This window comes from Microcebus murinus, chromosome 8 (genome assembly GCF_040939455.1).
Source record: "Microcebus murinus isolate Inina chromosome 8, M.murinus_Inina_mat1.0, whole genome shotgun sequence".
In the NCBI taxonomy this organism is placed as follows: Eukaryota; Metazoa; Chordata; class Mammalia; order Primates; family Cheirogaleidae; genus Microcebus; species Microcebus murinus.
Window position 1 is genome coordinate 105,600,551 of NC_134111.1, and position 16,808 is coordinate 105,617,358.

At 61.8% G+C, this 16,808-nt stretch overlaps 1 protein-coding gene across 7 annotated transcripts in view; it reads right to left on the reverse strand.

The window, feature by feature from the left end:
- The window catches only part of HDAC4 (histone deacetylase 4), a 262,781-nt gene that overhangs the window by 99,321 nt on the left and 146,652 nt on the right, over window positions 1-16,808 (reverse strand). For all 7 annotated transcript variants that reach the window (XM_076006112.1, XM_076006113.1, XM_076006114.1 and 4 more), the window contains one exon: window positions 6,375-6,619. In XM_076006112.1, the coding sequence (XP_075862227.1) occupies window positions 6,375-6,619 (245 nt within the window). The remainder of the gene's footprint in view (window positions 1-6,374; window positions 6,620-16,808) is intronic.

The window sequence follows — 16,808 nt, forward strand, 5'->3', positions numbered from 1 at the left end:
AGGTCCTCACCGGGCACAGTTAATGGGCACGCAGGGCTGTGGAGAGGACAGGCCGTGAGAGTCTGCAGGGCTGGGCAGCGCAGCCCCACGCCTTCCTGCGCCCGGGGATTAGGAGGAGCCCGGGGGGTCCCCAAAGCCGGGCCGAGTGACCTGGGTAAGGTGATACAGAGAGTAAACACCACGGCCCGGCCCCACGAACCAGGTTTCCTCTCCATCTCAGCCCTCGCCCTGCAAGGAGCGCAGCCGCACCATCACCTAGACAGCTCCGAAACTCCCTCCTGCCACGGCAGCGCCAGTCCCACTGACAGACACACTGGGAGAGAGGCTCGGCCGGACTGGTAAAGAAGGGCGTGCACACGAAGGCCACGTGCACAGGGTTCTCACTTCTCGTCCACTCCACTGTGAGCCTGCTGCAGGCCAGGGAGGGGTGGGAGCTCCCCGCACACGCCACTGGGGGACCAGGCCTTCCAGGAGGGCGAGTTGGCAGGCACTCTGAAACGTGTGACTGGCATTCAGTGTCTTTCGTATGAAGAGACTTGTTATGAGAAAACAGTTGGGCAAAAGGGCCAAACCTACCGTAAGGACAGTGACAACCTGGCCTGGAAGCAGGAACCCCTGGGGACAGAGGAGGGCCACCCGGGGTCCTCCCGGGCCAGGCACTAGGGAAGGAGACCCCGGCTCACACACGCAGTGCGCCGCAGTGCGCACGGGCTCCGCGAGTCTCAGCTCCCCCCGCTGGTCCCAGGGTCGCGGGCTTCAGCTCTAACGGTGCTGACGACGCGGTCCAGGCTCCTCGCCCGTGGCCCCGTGAACCCTCTGGCTGGCGACACAGGATCTGCTTAAAACAGGCGCCCTGGAAGTGGACTCTCTGGCTGAAGACCCACATGCTTCTGCCTCTGTGATGACGCTACTGTCACATCCAACATCCACAAGGAACTGCTATCAATTGACGGGAAACAACTGCCGAGTTGACAGTTCCACCACCGAGGAGGAGGAGGGCCAGACAGTGACGTCGGTCAGAGCCAAGACGGGCAGGTCACGGGCCGCGGGCACTGAGAGTGCCAGGTGCCTGCCCAGAGGGCGTGGCCTGCGCTGGGCGTGGGGCCCGTCCTGCCCCGTGGCCGCCCCACTCCGGCCCCGGCCCTGGGGCTCCCCAGCCTGGGGTGCTCTGGCCACGGCAGCGAGGCTGGTCCTCAGACCCTCCCTGTGCGCTATGACGTCCGTATCCAGCCAGCACCCCATGCCCTTCTGGAGACGTCAGGCAGAAGCTGCGCGGAGCTTCCGTGCTCACCTGGGATGCAGCCCTGGGGAGACGAGCACCGTCTGGGGAGGAGACGGGCCGGGTGTCGAAATGAGCGTGAACAGCAAGGAAACCGGAGATTATGGATGTGCTGAGCATGAACCCTTATAAGGGATCTTATTTACCCAACATTAACCACCTAAGTTATATTTTGAAGACTATTCCCTCTCAATTATAAAGTCCTATTCAAATTCACTGATAATTTAATGACACTAATTAGATTTTGTGTTCAAGAAATCTGTCTGACAAACACCACTGCCAAAATGCCACTAACAATATGACGGCTTATGAAGAGAGTCTGAACCGTCTAAACAAAAGCCGACTAATAGAACGGCACGGTGACGGATTTCGAATGGCTTTTTATGATCTCCGTGTTAACGAAAAAATGAAATGACTAAAAGACAAATGTAACCTTGAGCGTCTCTCTGTGCTCTTGCGGCCTGGCCGGAGACGGCTCCGCAGCCAGGGAGCTGGGGGCTCCGGTCCCCTCTGGGAGGGTCCAGCCCGGGGGTGGGGGAGGGAGCTCTCCGGGGACCCGGCGTGGGAAGCGTGGCCCACCGTGGCCCGCAGGAGGCGGAACAAGGGCCCCTCCCAGGCCCAGGCAGGGAAGCAACTCCGGAGGCGCCAGGGAGGTGGCCGGGGGGCCTGGGGGTGGGACACAGCTGAGGCCGCAGGAACCGACTCAAGTGTCTTTTTCTTGTAAAAGCTATAGACTCAACAAACACGAAGACAGCACGGACAGTGACAGCTGTCTTCAACTGGGCCCTGTCCCGGCAGGCTTAGGTGAGTCCAGTCGCCCATTTGTACCAGCAGCCAAGGACAGGAGCGTTAGGACGGGCGGTGAGAATACAGAGAAATGTCCCCTGCCAGGCTCCGAGGCGGGTCTGCAGGGAGGGACGTGCCCGCACAGCCCCCGGCATGCCAGGGCTGGTGGCAGACGGGCGCCAGAGGGACGTGGAGGGGTGCCCGGGACGCTGGTGGCCGCCTCAGAGTATGGGGAAAGAGGGGGCGTGCTCAGCGGGGCACCCCTTCCCTCCCGTTTCCAGAACTCAGCGAAGGTGAGGGCGGCCGGGGAACAGGCGGGAGGCTGCGTGGAGACGGGGCTGCTGGGCCCGGTTGGCTGCGGAGCGCAGGACGGAAACAAGCCACGACTCACAGGTTCTGAAACTGCTTTTAGGAGTCACGGAAGTGACAGGCCAGGGCTCTCAACCCTGGAGGGCTGCTCTCCGCAGCCACTGCCAGGCTGCAGCACCCCTGGGGGACTCCCTGACCCGCACTCACCCGGCGGGCGCCTGTCTCCGGTGGCCGGCCTGAGACGGCCTCTCCCGGGCCGACACCAGCCCTGCAGGCAGCCAGGCGCGGTCAGGGCCTGGCCCGCCCGCAGCAGAGTGAAGCCCACGCCGCCCGCAGGCCCGAGCCCCAGGGACCACCGTGGTGTCCTTTTCCTCCCACCAGCCGGAAAGAGCGTCCAGAGAGAGAGGGCCATGGAGCCCTCAGTGGGCCCAGCCCAAGCCCGAGCGGGCGTGTCAAAAAGGACAGGATCGCCGTAGCTGCTGGTGGGCCTGTCTCTGTGGGGCACGCGGCGTCTTTGGTGCACACGACCCCCAGGTTGCCCGGAACTCTGAAGCCAGCAGAGCCCGGACTTCAAGCAGCTCAGGAAGCGACGTCCTCTCTTCGTCAGTCCAACACTGGCGTTGGAAGGCCAGGGAGTGAGCCAAAACGCGGCAACCCCCTCCCCCAGCAACAAAAACAGCAACCCACCAAGTCCCAAAGATCTGGACTCCACGGCAGATCTTGGGGGCCAGGATGAGCATCCCCAGACCCCCAGTCTCACGAGGCCGGAGTAGGCTGAGCACAAAGCTCTCGGCTAGACTCTGAAGCACGGGAACTCACAGCACGGCTTAGCACCGGTGACCGGGGACACGGAGCCTATGCTGGGCCTGTCCCGAGGGCCCGCCAGGCTCTGTGACACGCCGGCTGGGCAGCGAGCAAGCGGGCAGCCTCCCCTGCACCCTGCCGCCGCACCCACAGGCAGCACCAGCGCCACTCCACCGCCACTTCTCCACGTGGTCACTAAATACCGGCGTGGCACAAGGCGTCCCTTGCACATGGGGGGCAGCGGGACTGCTGGCCGGGGCGGAAGCAGAGGAGGCTGCACCCGCCATTCTGTGCTGTGCCAGGCGGGCACCATGGCCCCGGGTGTGGGCCAGTGCCCTGGGCAGCCAAGGCTGTGGCTGATCAGTGTCCCCTGCGGGGGCTGCGTGGAGCTCTAGCCACAGAGCACATTGGAAGCGCCAGGCAAGGCGCTGTCGTGGCCTTTCGACGCTCTGCTCTGCACCGCCCAAGGCGGCAGCCCGGAACCACACGGGGCTCAAAGCGCGACCGGCCCGGACCAGGACGTGCCCTCCTCGTCCAATCCCGTGCTCTGCTGAGACTCGGGGCGCACCCCGGAATGCGGAGTAGCTCACAAGGAACTGCTCACTCTGCGCACGTGCTGGAGCGGTGTTTTGGAAATACTTGGCTACGACACAATCACTTCTCCCTTTCCTCAGCCAGGCCCCCAAGGCCCCCAGCAATCCCCGTCTCCTTGTTTTCCACCCTGTCTAGGTCCTCCCAGGAGATGCCGGGCTCAGTCTGTGACAGACAGAACAGGGCAGCGTGGCGTGGGGCTGCCCCGTCCAAGGCTGGGCCACAAAGGACTCTGTGGCTTCCGTCTCAGCCTCGGTCTCTCGGCCACTTACTCTGGGCACCGCCTGCTATGTTTCAAGCAGCCCCAGGGACGCCCCCGAGAGTGAGCGCGGAAGCAGATCCCTGTCTGGGTCGGTCACCCTCAGATGAGCCCCCGCCCCTGCTGCCATCTCGCCCGCAACCCAGCCAGAGACCCGAGCCGGAGCCGCGAGCCAGGCTGGCACCGAGCCCTGACACTGGGGAGCTTTTGTTACACAGCGACAGCTAACTTACGCAGCATGGTGCTCGTGGCGGTTTATGCTGTGTTTAATGTGGCTGCTAGCACATTAAAGATCACCTGTGCAGTTTCAGCGCACCCTGCATATTTCTATCGGGCAGTGCTGCTCTCTACGGCCCTAAATGCAGCGAGGACACACAGCCACAGACGCCACAACCGCCCTGCCTGCTGCGCAGCACGGCTGTGCCACATGTCACTCAGGCCCCGTTCACTTCATCTCAGAATCCGGTATCAGGTTAAATATTTGCAGAGAGTAAGTACTGAAAAAAGGTCTTTGTTAGCTTTGACTTGCTCCATTTAAATTAAAAGAAAATATCTTTTTCTCAATTATAAAAGGTTAATGGGAGAAACTGAGAAAAGACAGAAAAGTCTCAAGAATAAAATAAAGATGATTTATAAACACACCACCCAGAGATGATCATTAACATTTTGGTCCCTCTTCCCGCTGGTGACTTTTCTATTACGGACATCTCTTTAAATGGAATTAGGTGACGAACCCTACTTTAAATGTGCTTCTACTCCACGAGTTCACAACGCAGCGCCCCACCCCACGCCCTGCTCCACGCCCCACCCCATGCTGCACCCCATCCCTCACCTGCACAGCCCACACCTCACCAGTGCACCCCACACTACACCTGCACAGCCCACACCTCACCTGTGCAGCCCCACACCTCACCAGTGAGCCCCACGCTGCACCTGCACAGCCCACACCTCACCTGTGCAGCCCCACACCTCACCAGTGCGCCCCACACTGCACCTGCACAGCCCACACCTCACCAGTGCACCCCACACTACACCTGCACAGCCCACACCTCACCTGTGCAGCCCCACACCTCACCAGTGAGCCCCATGCTGCACCTGCACAGCCCACACCTCACCTGTGCAGCCCCACACCTCACCAGTGAGCCCCATGCTGCACCTGCACAGCCCACACCTCACCTGTGCAGCCCCACACCTCACCAGTGCGCCCCACACTGCACCTGCACAGCCCACACCTCACCTGTGCAGCCCCACACCTCACCTGTGCAGCCCACCTCACCTGTGCACCCCATACTGCACCTGCACAGCCCACACCTCACCTGTGCAGCCCCACACCTCACCTGTGCAGCCCCACACTGCACCTGCACAGCCCACACCTCTCCTGTGCAGCCCCACACCTCACCTGTGCACCCCACACTGCACCTGCACAGCCCACACCTCACCTGTGCAGCCCCACACTACACCTGCGTAGCCCACACCTCACTTGTGCACCCCACACCGCACCTGCACAGCCCTCACCTCACCTGTGCAGCCCACCTCACCTGTACACCCCACACTGCACCTGCACAGCCCACACCTCACCTGTGCAGCCCCACACCTCACCTGTGCACCCCACACTGCACCTGCACAGCCCACACCTCTCCTGTGCAGCCCCACACCTCACTAGTGAGCCCCATGATGCACCTGCACAGCCCACACCTCACCTGTGCAGCCCACAGTGCACCTGTGCAGCCCCAAACCTCACCTGTGCACCCCACACTGCACCTGTGCAGCCCAACACCTCACCTGTGCACCCCACACTGCACCTGTGCAGCCCCAAACCTCACCTGTGCATCCCACACTGCACCTGTGCAGCCCCACACTGCACCTGTGCAGCCCCACACCTCACCTGTGCATCCCACACTGCACCTGTGCAGCCCCACACCTCACTTGTGCACCCCACACCGCACCTGCACAGCCCTCACCTCACCTATGCATCCCACACTGCACCTGTGCAGCCCCACACCTCACTTGTGCACCCCACACCGCACCTGCACAGCCCTCACCTCACCTGCGCACCCCACACTGCACCTGCGAAGCCCACACCTCACCTGCGCACCCCACGCTGCACCTGCGCACCCCACGCTGCACCTGCACAGCCCACACTGTACCCTCCACCACTCACGCCAGCTTTGCCTGCTGCTGAGTGCGCAGGTGCCGTCATCTGGTGTGACACCACAGTGAGCACGACCTCGCACCCGAACCCCAGTGTCACGCCTGGGGACCAGGAACCACCCCTAGGAGCCCCAGGAGGGCGCTGCCGAGGCCACGGCGGCGCCCGAGCCCTCGTGCCCGAGGCGCGGGACTCACCTTGATGTGCTCGTGCAGCTGGGCCTCGTGCTGCCGCGAGAGCTGCTCGTGCTGCCGCTGGAACTCGGCGATGAGCAGCTGCCTCTGGATCTGCTGCTTCTGCTTCAGCGCCAGGAGCTCCTGCTGCAGCTGCTGCTCCCGCAGGGCCGGCTCCGCCACGGGCAGCGAGAACGGGTGGTCCAGGCGCAGGTCCATGGGCACTGCCGAGGGGGCCGCTTGCAGGGGCAGCGCCGTGGCCACGTCCACTGCGGGGAGAGCAAGCACAGGAGAGCCGGTCACCGCCGCCCGCTCCAGCCGTGGAGCCCGAGGGCCGGGGACGGCCGGCGTCTGGACACGTCCCCGCCCCCTGCCCCAACATGCTCAGAACTCGACACTCGGAGGCTCCGGAGGGCTCCACTCCTCAGGCTCGAAAACCCCCAAACCCAGCGGGAGGTCAGACCAGGACACACTCCACAACCCTCTCCCCCTGCCCACCCTCCCAGACGGGAGGCCTGCCCTCTCAAAGGACCTGCGGCAGGCCCAGAGGCCTGCTGGCGTCATTGCTGAATGTCAATACAGGGGAAAATAAAGAAAAGGGCTCCAGCTTGCCAAGGAAACCCGCTCGCGCCCGTCTTTGACAGGCCGGCCAGCCCGCTGCTCCCCTTCCTCCCTGCACCGAAGAGTTGCGTGTGTGAACCACGGAACAGCGTGTGCCCCAGAAGTGGTCCAGACGGAGGCTGGGACTGGGAGCCAGTTTCCATGGCGAGGAGCGTGCCCCCTGGCAAACGTGTTTACCCGGCCACAGCCAATGAGACGGGCTCTGCTCTCAGCACGAGTGCGGGCGTGTCTGCGCTTCACAGAGAAATGGATTTTCTACGCTGTGCTCGTGCGCCGCCGAAAGAACTCCACAAGTGATTCTCATTAGAGACAGAGCTAAATCAATCCTAGTCCCCACAGATCAAGACCAAATTAAAGTGAGAAAAGCAATGCAGAAAGAAAGTTTTAGATTACAGACATCACAAATAATCTGATGTATGCGCTCCTTTTACGACAGGTGTATGTTGTGAGAGCACATGTGTGCGCAGGCAGGCACTCTGAGCCACGGTGGCTCCGAGCACCGCCCAGTGACACTCCAGTGGCACTTGTCAAACAGGTGGCTCTGCTGACACCATCACTAGGCGTCCAGGTAAGAGCCCGGCCAGCTGCTGGCCTCCCACAGGCTCCCTCTGGGAGGTGCCTGGCAGCCTCCTCCCCAAGCTCTGCACGCCCCATTTCATTTCTTCACCACCTGTCATGCATGGGCAGGGCCCGGAAAGGGGGCGGGGCCCAGGGAAAGAGGGCGGGGCCCAGGGAGAGGGGGCGGGCTTCCCCTCCAGCAGGGACTCAGGCTCAGAGGGGGGCCTGGACCAACAAATGAGGCCCACTGAGAAGCCCAGCTCTTCACTCTCAGGCTGAGCACTGCACGTGCTTGACTTTGTCCTGGTGCCTCCCTGAGAGTGGCCCACCTGAGTGCCCCAAGACGTGACCCCTCCCAGGGGCCTTTCCCTCCTAGAAGCTGGATGGCCTGAGACCAGGTCCCAGCCATAACCCAGTTCCTAGGGGAAACTGCGCCCCACAGTTTCAGAGCCCGGCAATTGCAGCAGAACGGCCCGTGGCCTGTGAGTGGCAACCGCCTCTCGGTACAAAGCAATCCCAGGGTGCTGGAGCCCTGGTCCCAGGAACTTGGCCTTCCTCTGACAAGCAGGGCTGGGAAATGCTGCCCGAGGCCGCCGGCTGGCTCTGGCAGGAGCTCTGGGTTCTAATCCCCGAGCTGCTGCTCAGCCGCTGGGAGCTGGGGACAGTCACCTGAGCTCTCTGAGCCTTGGTGTCCTTGACTGAAGGTGGTCACCTGCCTGCAGGGCAGGGCGGAGACCGGACGGTGCCCAGGACGGAGGGTACTATGGGGTTCCGCTGCTGAAATCGCCGTCTTCCCCGCCATGGGGCGCCCGCAGCCAGCCCCTGGCCCCACGGGGTGGCCTTGCAGGCTGGCCCCACGGGGTGGCCTCGCAGGCTGGGCGGACAGAGGCCACGGAGCCTGGAGAAGGTGAGCCTGGGGCCTGGCCGGGCCTGGGCCACAGCGCGCAGCTCAGGACACTTCCCTAGACCGTGAGACACAAAACCGCCGTGGCACGACCGGGACACACTCAGTAGAGGATCACAGCCTACAGCGCGCCGCTGGCTGCCTCTTCTGCGTTCACATCAGATCCTCTCCTCGTCGGACGAGCACCAGACAGACACCAGTTGGCTGCAAATCTCCCGCTCCTTCCCCCGGGTGGTGAAGCACAACCCCAGCGTTTTAAATCATGTTTTTTCAATCCGGTGTGGGGCTCGACATATCGAAAGCTTTTTACCTGCTATCGCATGAGAAGACTTTACGGACATAAACCGCGGGTTCCATGAGCAGGACGGTGGCAATGGCCACCCCAGCCCACACGGAGGGGAGGACTGGGTCTTACCCATTTCCTCTTTCCTTTCTGATTGTTTTTATGGCAAAACACAGCAAAATGGAAAAACCGTGTGGGCAAACACCAGTTTTATAAAACACCGCTGTTGGCCCACCTCGCGCGACTGGCAGGAGTAACGTACACACGGCCGGGAGCAAGCTGCACCCACTTCCCCAGAGACGGGGCGGGAGGGGCAGGCCCGGAGCTGCCTTCTCACAGCTGTGGGGTCGCTGTCCTGCGTTTGCGAGTGTCACCGTGTGAGACACTGTCTTAAGGAGAAATGTTGCCGGGGGTGCCGGCCGGGGTCCCTCATTCCCGCTTCCACACCATAGACGTGCTCGGGACTTTCCTCTCCTTCGACCTGCCCACCTGCTCAGCCACTTCACAGCCTCCGCGGGGAGCCTGCCTTTCTGCTTCCCAGGGATGAGATCGAGTCTGCGTTTCTGAGCCGACACACGCACGGCACGCTCGCTGATTCACGCAGAGTGCTGCGTCCGTGTTCACGGGCAGGGCCGGCCTGCGACGTCTCTGTCTCGGGCTCTCTTGTCCAGCTGAGTGGAACGCCATTAACGCCGCCGCCATCCTGCCTCACGCCGTGAGCCGCTGTGTTTCCCAGGGACCAACTCGCCGGCCCCACGGGGGGTCGGGCGTGACCCCTGCTGGTGGCATGTGCCACACGACCCGAGCGCTCATGCGGAAACAAGCCGCGCCGGAGGTGCTGGGCCCTACACCTCCCATCTCTGATTCTTCACAGAGCGGCCGGGCCACCGTCAGAAACGTCCAGTGGTTAATCGCTGTAAACACTGAACAGAACACAACTTCTAAGGTGGCCTTTCTGACAACTTCTGAACTATGACGACGGGCCAAGCGTTCCTACGGGTGCATCCGTTGCTGGGGCAGCAGGCAAGGCCGGGACACCCCCGTGCAGCCGCGGGACAGCCAGGCCGTGGGGCTGATGTAGGCAGGCCCTGGGGAAGGTCTACATCCCACTGAGGCGGAAGGGGCCACCTGAGCTCCTGGAAGGTCGTGGGGTCTGGGTTCGAGGGGCACTTGGAGGCCAGCTCGGTGGCGGCAGCCCCGCAGGCTTGGGGGCGGGGTGGCCGCGGGGGAGGACGGGCGTGGCCACTCGGAGGGCAGGCGGGGCTCGAGGGAAGCAGCGGCAGTGCAGGTGGCCAGCCAGGACTGGGCTGCCGGACGCACCCCTTGGGGACAGGGCGGGAAGGTGGGCAGGCCCCAGCGTCACCACAGCCAGCGGACGGTGGCTTCTTCACCCAAACCTCCCTCGGGTCCTCCCGAATCTGGAGTTACAGGGCACCTTGCGAGGACCACCAAGGCACGTTCGGTCCAGGGCGTGAGCGGAAACAACGCTAGCGTGATCCTGACATGAGCGCCACTGAACCTGTGTCCCCAGGGGCAGAGACTCGGTGGAACGCACCCACTGAGATTCCCACCGTGGCGCAGGACTGGCAGGGCCCAGCCCAGGTGGTCCGTGTGGCCCGGAGCTCCGCCCCCTGCGGTTCTCAGGAACATGAAACGACCAGAAGGTTCTTCCCGGGGAGGCTGTGGGCGCTCCCAGCGGAGCTCGGTGGGGGACAGACCCCCGGGTGGGAACGGGAGAAGCAGCTGAGTTCGGAGGTTGGGGTCTCTCCCTGGGTGCAGCCCCATCCGGAGAGGAAGAGGATTTTATTGCTTTTTTTAAAAAAAAAAAACAAAACAATTTTACAATTGTCTTTTTCATCTAATCTAGTCAAGCTACAAATGCTTTAATTCACAGGCCATTAATTTTTTAAGCTGTTCTCCTGGAGATTTGCATGGGTTCCCCGAATCAATTTAAACCTCAGCTCAAAAGGAATTTGTAAACTGGACCGAAGGACAAACAATGTGGCTGGACATGACAGAGCCCACGGGGACGTGAACGCCACACGGCTGCTGGCTCAGCCTCCCGCCGGCCGAGTGACGAGTGACGCTTCTGCTCTTTCCAGCCCGTCCGAGCCCCCCACGCACGGCCACCGGCTCGGGAGGCCACAGCTCTCTCCTAACCCACCACACCCGACCCCGCACATCGGCCAGCCCGGTCAGTGCTCCCCACGCCCAGGACGCCCCGGCCCCCCACTCAGGAGGGCGGGCCCCCACCAGTTCCACACGTGCCGTGACCCGCAGCCCCTGGCAGAGCTGATCGGAGATGAGGATGGCTCCTGGCAGCTCCCATCCGCCCTTCCATGTGGACGCCACAGCGGGCGGTCCGGCTGAAGACCCGCTGAGCCGAGAGGAGCCCCCCAGGTGAGCCTGGACTACCTGCACCGGGCAACCCAACCGGGAGCCGCCACTGTGTCCCAGAAACACCTCCTCCAGCTTCCTGCCAGTCAGACAGGAGGTGAGAGCTGCCTTGACTTACCATCCCAGGGCACCACATGCAACTGCAGAGAAAGTGACAAGCAGGGCAGTGACCAGCACGAGCCTCACCTCACCTGCATCCCACACGCCAGGGCCTGCCACCGCCCCGCCGGCCTCGGGATTCAGCGCTGGCACCACCCGTCCAGTGCAAGCGTGAGGATCCCAGCTTCCACAGGGCAAGGAGCCCCCGCGCGGCTCCTGAGAAGTGCTGCCTCCTCACGCCCCAGCACGACAGGGAGCCGGGTGGGTGAGGCAGCCCGGCTGCCCCCGGGCCCTGCCGCAGGCCGGCTGCAGAGAAGAGCCACGTCCCCTGTTCATTCGGCATCCCAGGCACTGGTGGCTGCGTCACAAGTGACTTGTACTATTTCTGTATCAAAAACCCTACGAAATGCCACGGCTTTCCGACAGAAGTTGCTAGGGCTCTTGACCCAAAGCACCCTGAAGAAAACAATACAATCCTCTCCACTGAAAGAATACAGCATCAAAACAAAAAAGCCTGTATTCTCATGAATATTCTATGGCAGTGCAGAAAACTGCTTTTATAGGTTGTGCCACGAGAAAGGCGCCAACACAATCGGACTCGTGACGTCAGTACCGGCACAAAGACCGCATTCAGGGCTGCGAGGGGCACGGCCGGCCTGCGGGTGAACGGGGCTCAATGGCAGAGGGAACGCGCTCTCTCTCTCTAAGTATGCGGCCGTAAAGGACACTCACGTTCTGTGTCATGAATCGGGTCCTCTTTCCATGACACCATTCCACGCCATCAGAGACACGGAACAGAAAGGAGACTATTCTTTAGAAAGCACGGCCAAAGGGTAGGGCCTCTCCAAGTACAGAATGGCTCATTCAAATCGAGGGAACAATAACAGCTATTTCAGCTGCGTAACCATGACTTCCGCTTGGAGTGACCTTCTGCCGCTGTGTGTGTGTGGGGGGGGCCAGGAGGGAGGACGGGAGGGAGAAAGCACGTGTGGAATGAATGCGCAACTTCCTAAACCGTGTCCGCCTTCTACGGTGAAGCGTGTCATCCACACCGAAGAGCACGCATTAACCACTTCGGCACGGCGCTCACCGGCCGCGACACCTCGCCCACAGCCGCACTCACAGTCCGCACGGCAGTCTGTGCCGTGCATTGACGACGCGTCTGTTTTGCTCTCGTGTGATGAGGAAAGCTTGAGAGCACTGAAAGCTTGTTTTACTTTACAGGCAGCTGTACTTGTCATGTAAATCAGAATAGGTAACATATACGTATTTGTTTTCATTATGTTATTTTTAAATGTTCACAATTTTATTTTGATAAACGAAAAATTAGAAAAACCGTATCACAGCTGTCGGCTAAAGTCACTGTGCACGTTTATCTGTGGCTGTCAGCTACAGTCGACGCTGGGCTGTGCACGTTCACCTGTGGCCGTCGACCACAGTCAACGCTGGGCTGTGCACGTTCACCTGTGGCTGTCGACTACAGTCGACGCTCGCCTGTGCGTGTTCACCTGTGGCTGTCGACTACAGTCGACGCTGGGCTGTGCGTGTTCACCTGTGGCTGTCGACTACAGTTGACACTCGCCTGTGCACGTTCACCTGTGACTGTCGACTACAGTCGACGCTCGCCTGTGCGTGTTCACCTGTGGCTGTCGACTACAGTCACGCTGGACTGTGCGCGTTCACCTGTGGCTGTCGACTACAGTCGACGCTGGGCTGTGCGTGTTCACCTGTGGCTGTCGACTACAGTTGACACTCGCCTGTGCATGTTCACCTGTGGCTGTCGACTACAGTCGACGCTGGGCTGTGCGCGTTCACCTGTGGCTGTGGACTACAGTCGGTGCTGGTACTGAAGTGATAAAGTAAAAGGGCGGCGATGAGACAAACACTCACACCGATCTTAGCGCCATGCGCCTCCCGCCACTGGTCAACAACGTTCTGACTCTGCTGAGCCTCCTCTTGTGTCCCCTTACGGTCATGACGTCCACACACAGGCAGCCCCAGAAGGAAATCTGCAGTTTGCTAAGACCGAAGGCACTGGCGCCACTGCCGTGGAACGAGGGGTGACAAACGTTCCGGGACAGGACGGCCTCAAGTCCAAGTCTGCTTTCAGCTGCTCGGGCAACTGACAAGTCCCTCTGGGGCGAGGCCACGAGTGCGCCCCAGGACACCAAGGCCACCCCACCTGGGTAGGGGCATGGGGTGGGGGATGGGGCAGGCCTACAGACTGGAGCTGGGTGAGGGGTCCTGCCCCCACAAGTGCGCCCCAGGACACCAAGGCCACCCCCACCTGGGTAGGGGCATGGGGTGGGGGGTGGGGCAGGCGTGAGGACTGGAGCCAGGTGTGGGGTCCTGCCACCACGAGTGCGCCCCAGGACACCAAGGCCACCCCCACCTGGGTAGGGGCATGGGGTAGGGGTGGGGCAGGCGTGAGGACTGGAGCCGGATGCAGGGTCCTGCCTCCACGAGTGTGCTCCAGGACACCAAGGCCATCCCACCTGGGTAGGGGCATGGGGTGGGGGGTGGGGCAAGCATGAGGACTGGAGCCAGGTGTGGGGTCCTGCCACCACGAGTGCGCCCCAGGACACCAAGGCCACCCCCACCTGGGTAGGGGCATGGGGTGGGGGGTGGGGCAGGCGTGAGGACTGGAGCCGGATGCGGGGTCCTGCCTCCACGAGTGTGCTCCAGGACACCAAGGCCATCCCACCTGGGTAGGGGCATGGGGTGGGGGGTGGGGCAGGCGTGAGGACTGGAGCCGGATGCGGGGTCCTGCCTCCACGAGTGTGCTCCAGGACACCAAGGCCATCCCACCTGGGTAGGGGCATGGGGTGGGGCAGGCCTGCAGACTGGAGCCGGATGCAGGGTCCTGCCCCCACGAGTGCGCCCCAGGGTCGGGGCGAGCAGTGTGGTAGACCCCTGGAGAAAGGAGCGTCCTCGGGTGACGGAGGCAGTAGGCAAGGAGGGGCGGGCACAGCAGGGCCTGGGCCTTGTGTCCTCAGGTCAGGACAGTGGTAGTTGGCACCCTGGTGAGGCCAGCCCCAGACACACCTGCCCCTAAGCTGAACTGAGCACTCTGGGCGGGTGGCCCCCGTCTTGCACAGGGCATCCTTCAGGGCCTGCTGCCCTCCCGGTGCTCCCTGCGTGGCCCTGCCCTACGTCAGCTCTCCCACTGCCTCTGTCCTGGCATCTCCTTTCCTGGCTTTTTTGTTTGTTTGTTTGTCTTTGAGACAGGGTCTTGCTCTGTTGCCCAGCTAGAGTGCTGTGGCAACATCACAGCTCACTGCAGCCTCAAACTCCTGGGCTCAAGCGATCTTCCTGCCTCAGCCTCCCGAGTAGTTGTAACTACAGGCGTGCACCACCAAGCTCTGCTATTTTTTTTCTACTTTTAGTAGAGATGGGCTCTTGCTCTTGCTCAGGCTGGTCTCAAATTCCTGAACTCAAGCGAGCCTCCCGCCTCGCTCTCCCAGAGCGCTGGGATGACAGGAGTGAGCCACCGCCCCAGTCTTCCTTTCCTGGTTTACTCTCACTCTGCAGGAACCCATGCCCCAGCTGTGTCTTGGGAGGGAGGCACCAGAGGTGGGCTCTGCGCATCTGAACGTGGACTTAGTTCCCCTGGATGTGCGGACACCTTGGCTGCAGGGCCGAGACACGGCCCCACCGTCGCCTTGCTCCCGGCACTGGCAACGGAAAGAGAAGCCGTGCTGGTTCCGGATCCTGCGTGTGACTTGATTCCCCTCCCTGGGGGTCTGTCAGATCCTCCTCCTCGTCCCCAGAGATCCGAAACTGCAGAGACTCCCTCGCATGCGTGTTCTAACGTTTGCATCGAGGTTTTTTACGGTCTCTGCCACTTTAACCGACAAACCAAATAGCCACGGGCAGGAGACAGAGGCCCTGACACTCTGGTCTGCCACCCTGTTCATATTTCCTGAGTAAAACATCCTCCCTAAGCTCCGAGGACAGAAATAACAAGGTGCTAAAAGGGTTCTTTCCCCTGCAGGGTCCCTCCCTGCTCTCTCTCGTCCTGGCTAGCGTCACCCCGGGGGCCTGGTCAGCCCTGGCAGCGCCGGGCAGAGTGGGAGGCTCAACGCTGAGCTTTGCTGGAGGGCACTGGAGCTGGCACAGTGAGGACCCCGGGCTCGGTACCCGAGGCTGGCCCGCCCCCCAGAGAGGAGCCTTCCCCCTCGGGCCCGAGAGCACAGGCCTTCCCGCGTACGGAGCGAGGGTCCCGCATGGGCCACGCTAGTGCCACACACCGGTGTCCTCAGCCTGCCGTGTCCCCAGGCAGAGGCCCTGGGCACTCCAGTCTCAGAATCCAGGCGAGCCGGCAGGTGGCTGGGCCTGCCTGCCCCTGCCCGCTGCCCCTCACTCCTCTCCCCGGACACGGCCCCGCTCTCAGAGGGTGTCGTGGGCCGATGCAGCGGGGTCTCAGCTCTGCTTTTCTGGTGGGCCAGGCCGACTGGGACGCGCTCATCTGCTCTCCGGCTTCCAAACTGCTGCGAATGTGGCCCGTGTGAGCGTATGACTTTCTCTGGGGAGATGTGCATTTTTATCCTTTATGGAAAATCTCAAAAATACACAAAAGGAGAAAGAAGAGCATAATCAGGCTGACCCCATGTCCTCTATGCACCAGGCCTCCCCTCCTGACCAGATGGGAGCAGACCCAGCCACCCAGTGCTATGGCCATAGGTGCTTAGTAAGGATCTCTAGAAGGATTCTTTTAACAATATAATCAAACACCAACAGACCCAAATAAATCAACAGTTCTACATAGCATCATCAAATAGCCAAAAAGTGACCTCATATTTTAGATAGTCTCATAAATGTTTTCATATTGTGTTCAAATCAAGATCCAGATGCCGTCCACACATTCCCATTCGCTCATGATAATCTCTCAAAGTCTCCTTAATCTAAAGCTCCCACCCCACCCCGCAGTTTGCCAGCTGAAGACGCCTGTCTCGCGGAGCTCGCTGCAGGCTGCACCTTGCTGACCACACCTCGGGGCGCAGGTGGCCGAGGCTCCCTGCCCTGTCTCCCCGCAAACGGGGCAGCTGGCCTGGAGGCTGGTCAGACCCTGCCTCGACTTCCCTGCAGGACCCGGGCAGCCCCTGCGTCTGGAGCAGCCCACGCTGGTCGCCGCCCAGCGCCCTCCCACCGGGGTATAAATAGAGCTGCCCGGCTCTGCCTGCCCGTCCGTGCCGGCTGCGCTATTTCTGCAACGAGAAAGGATCCAGAACCAGCTATCTCATTGCCCTCGCAAACAGCTTCTACGAGAAAGGCAGGGAGTGCTCGGTTCCCTTTATTTGCCAATTTTTTACAATAATGAGTTGCTCCCCCGGCATCCTCCAGACGTGGGCAACGAGGAGGGTTTTGTTTCTCTCGCTATGCGACACACGGAGCCCACGGCTGTCCCTGTCCCCGCAGACGCTCAGCCGCGTCCTGGAACCCGCTCTCTGTCTCTGGGAGCCGCCCTGTTCTGCTCGACAGGATGTTTCGGGCCCTTCTTCCACATTTCCTGACCCCCGTGTGGCTGCTCTGGTGGGAAACAGTGCGCAGAGACCGGGAGCGGGGTGTCGGGCGAGTCCCCACGTTCCTGGGTGGG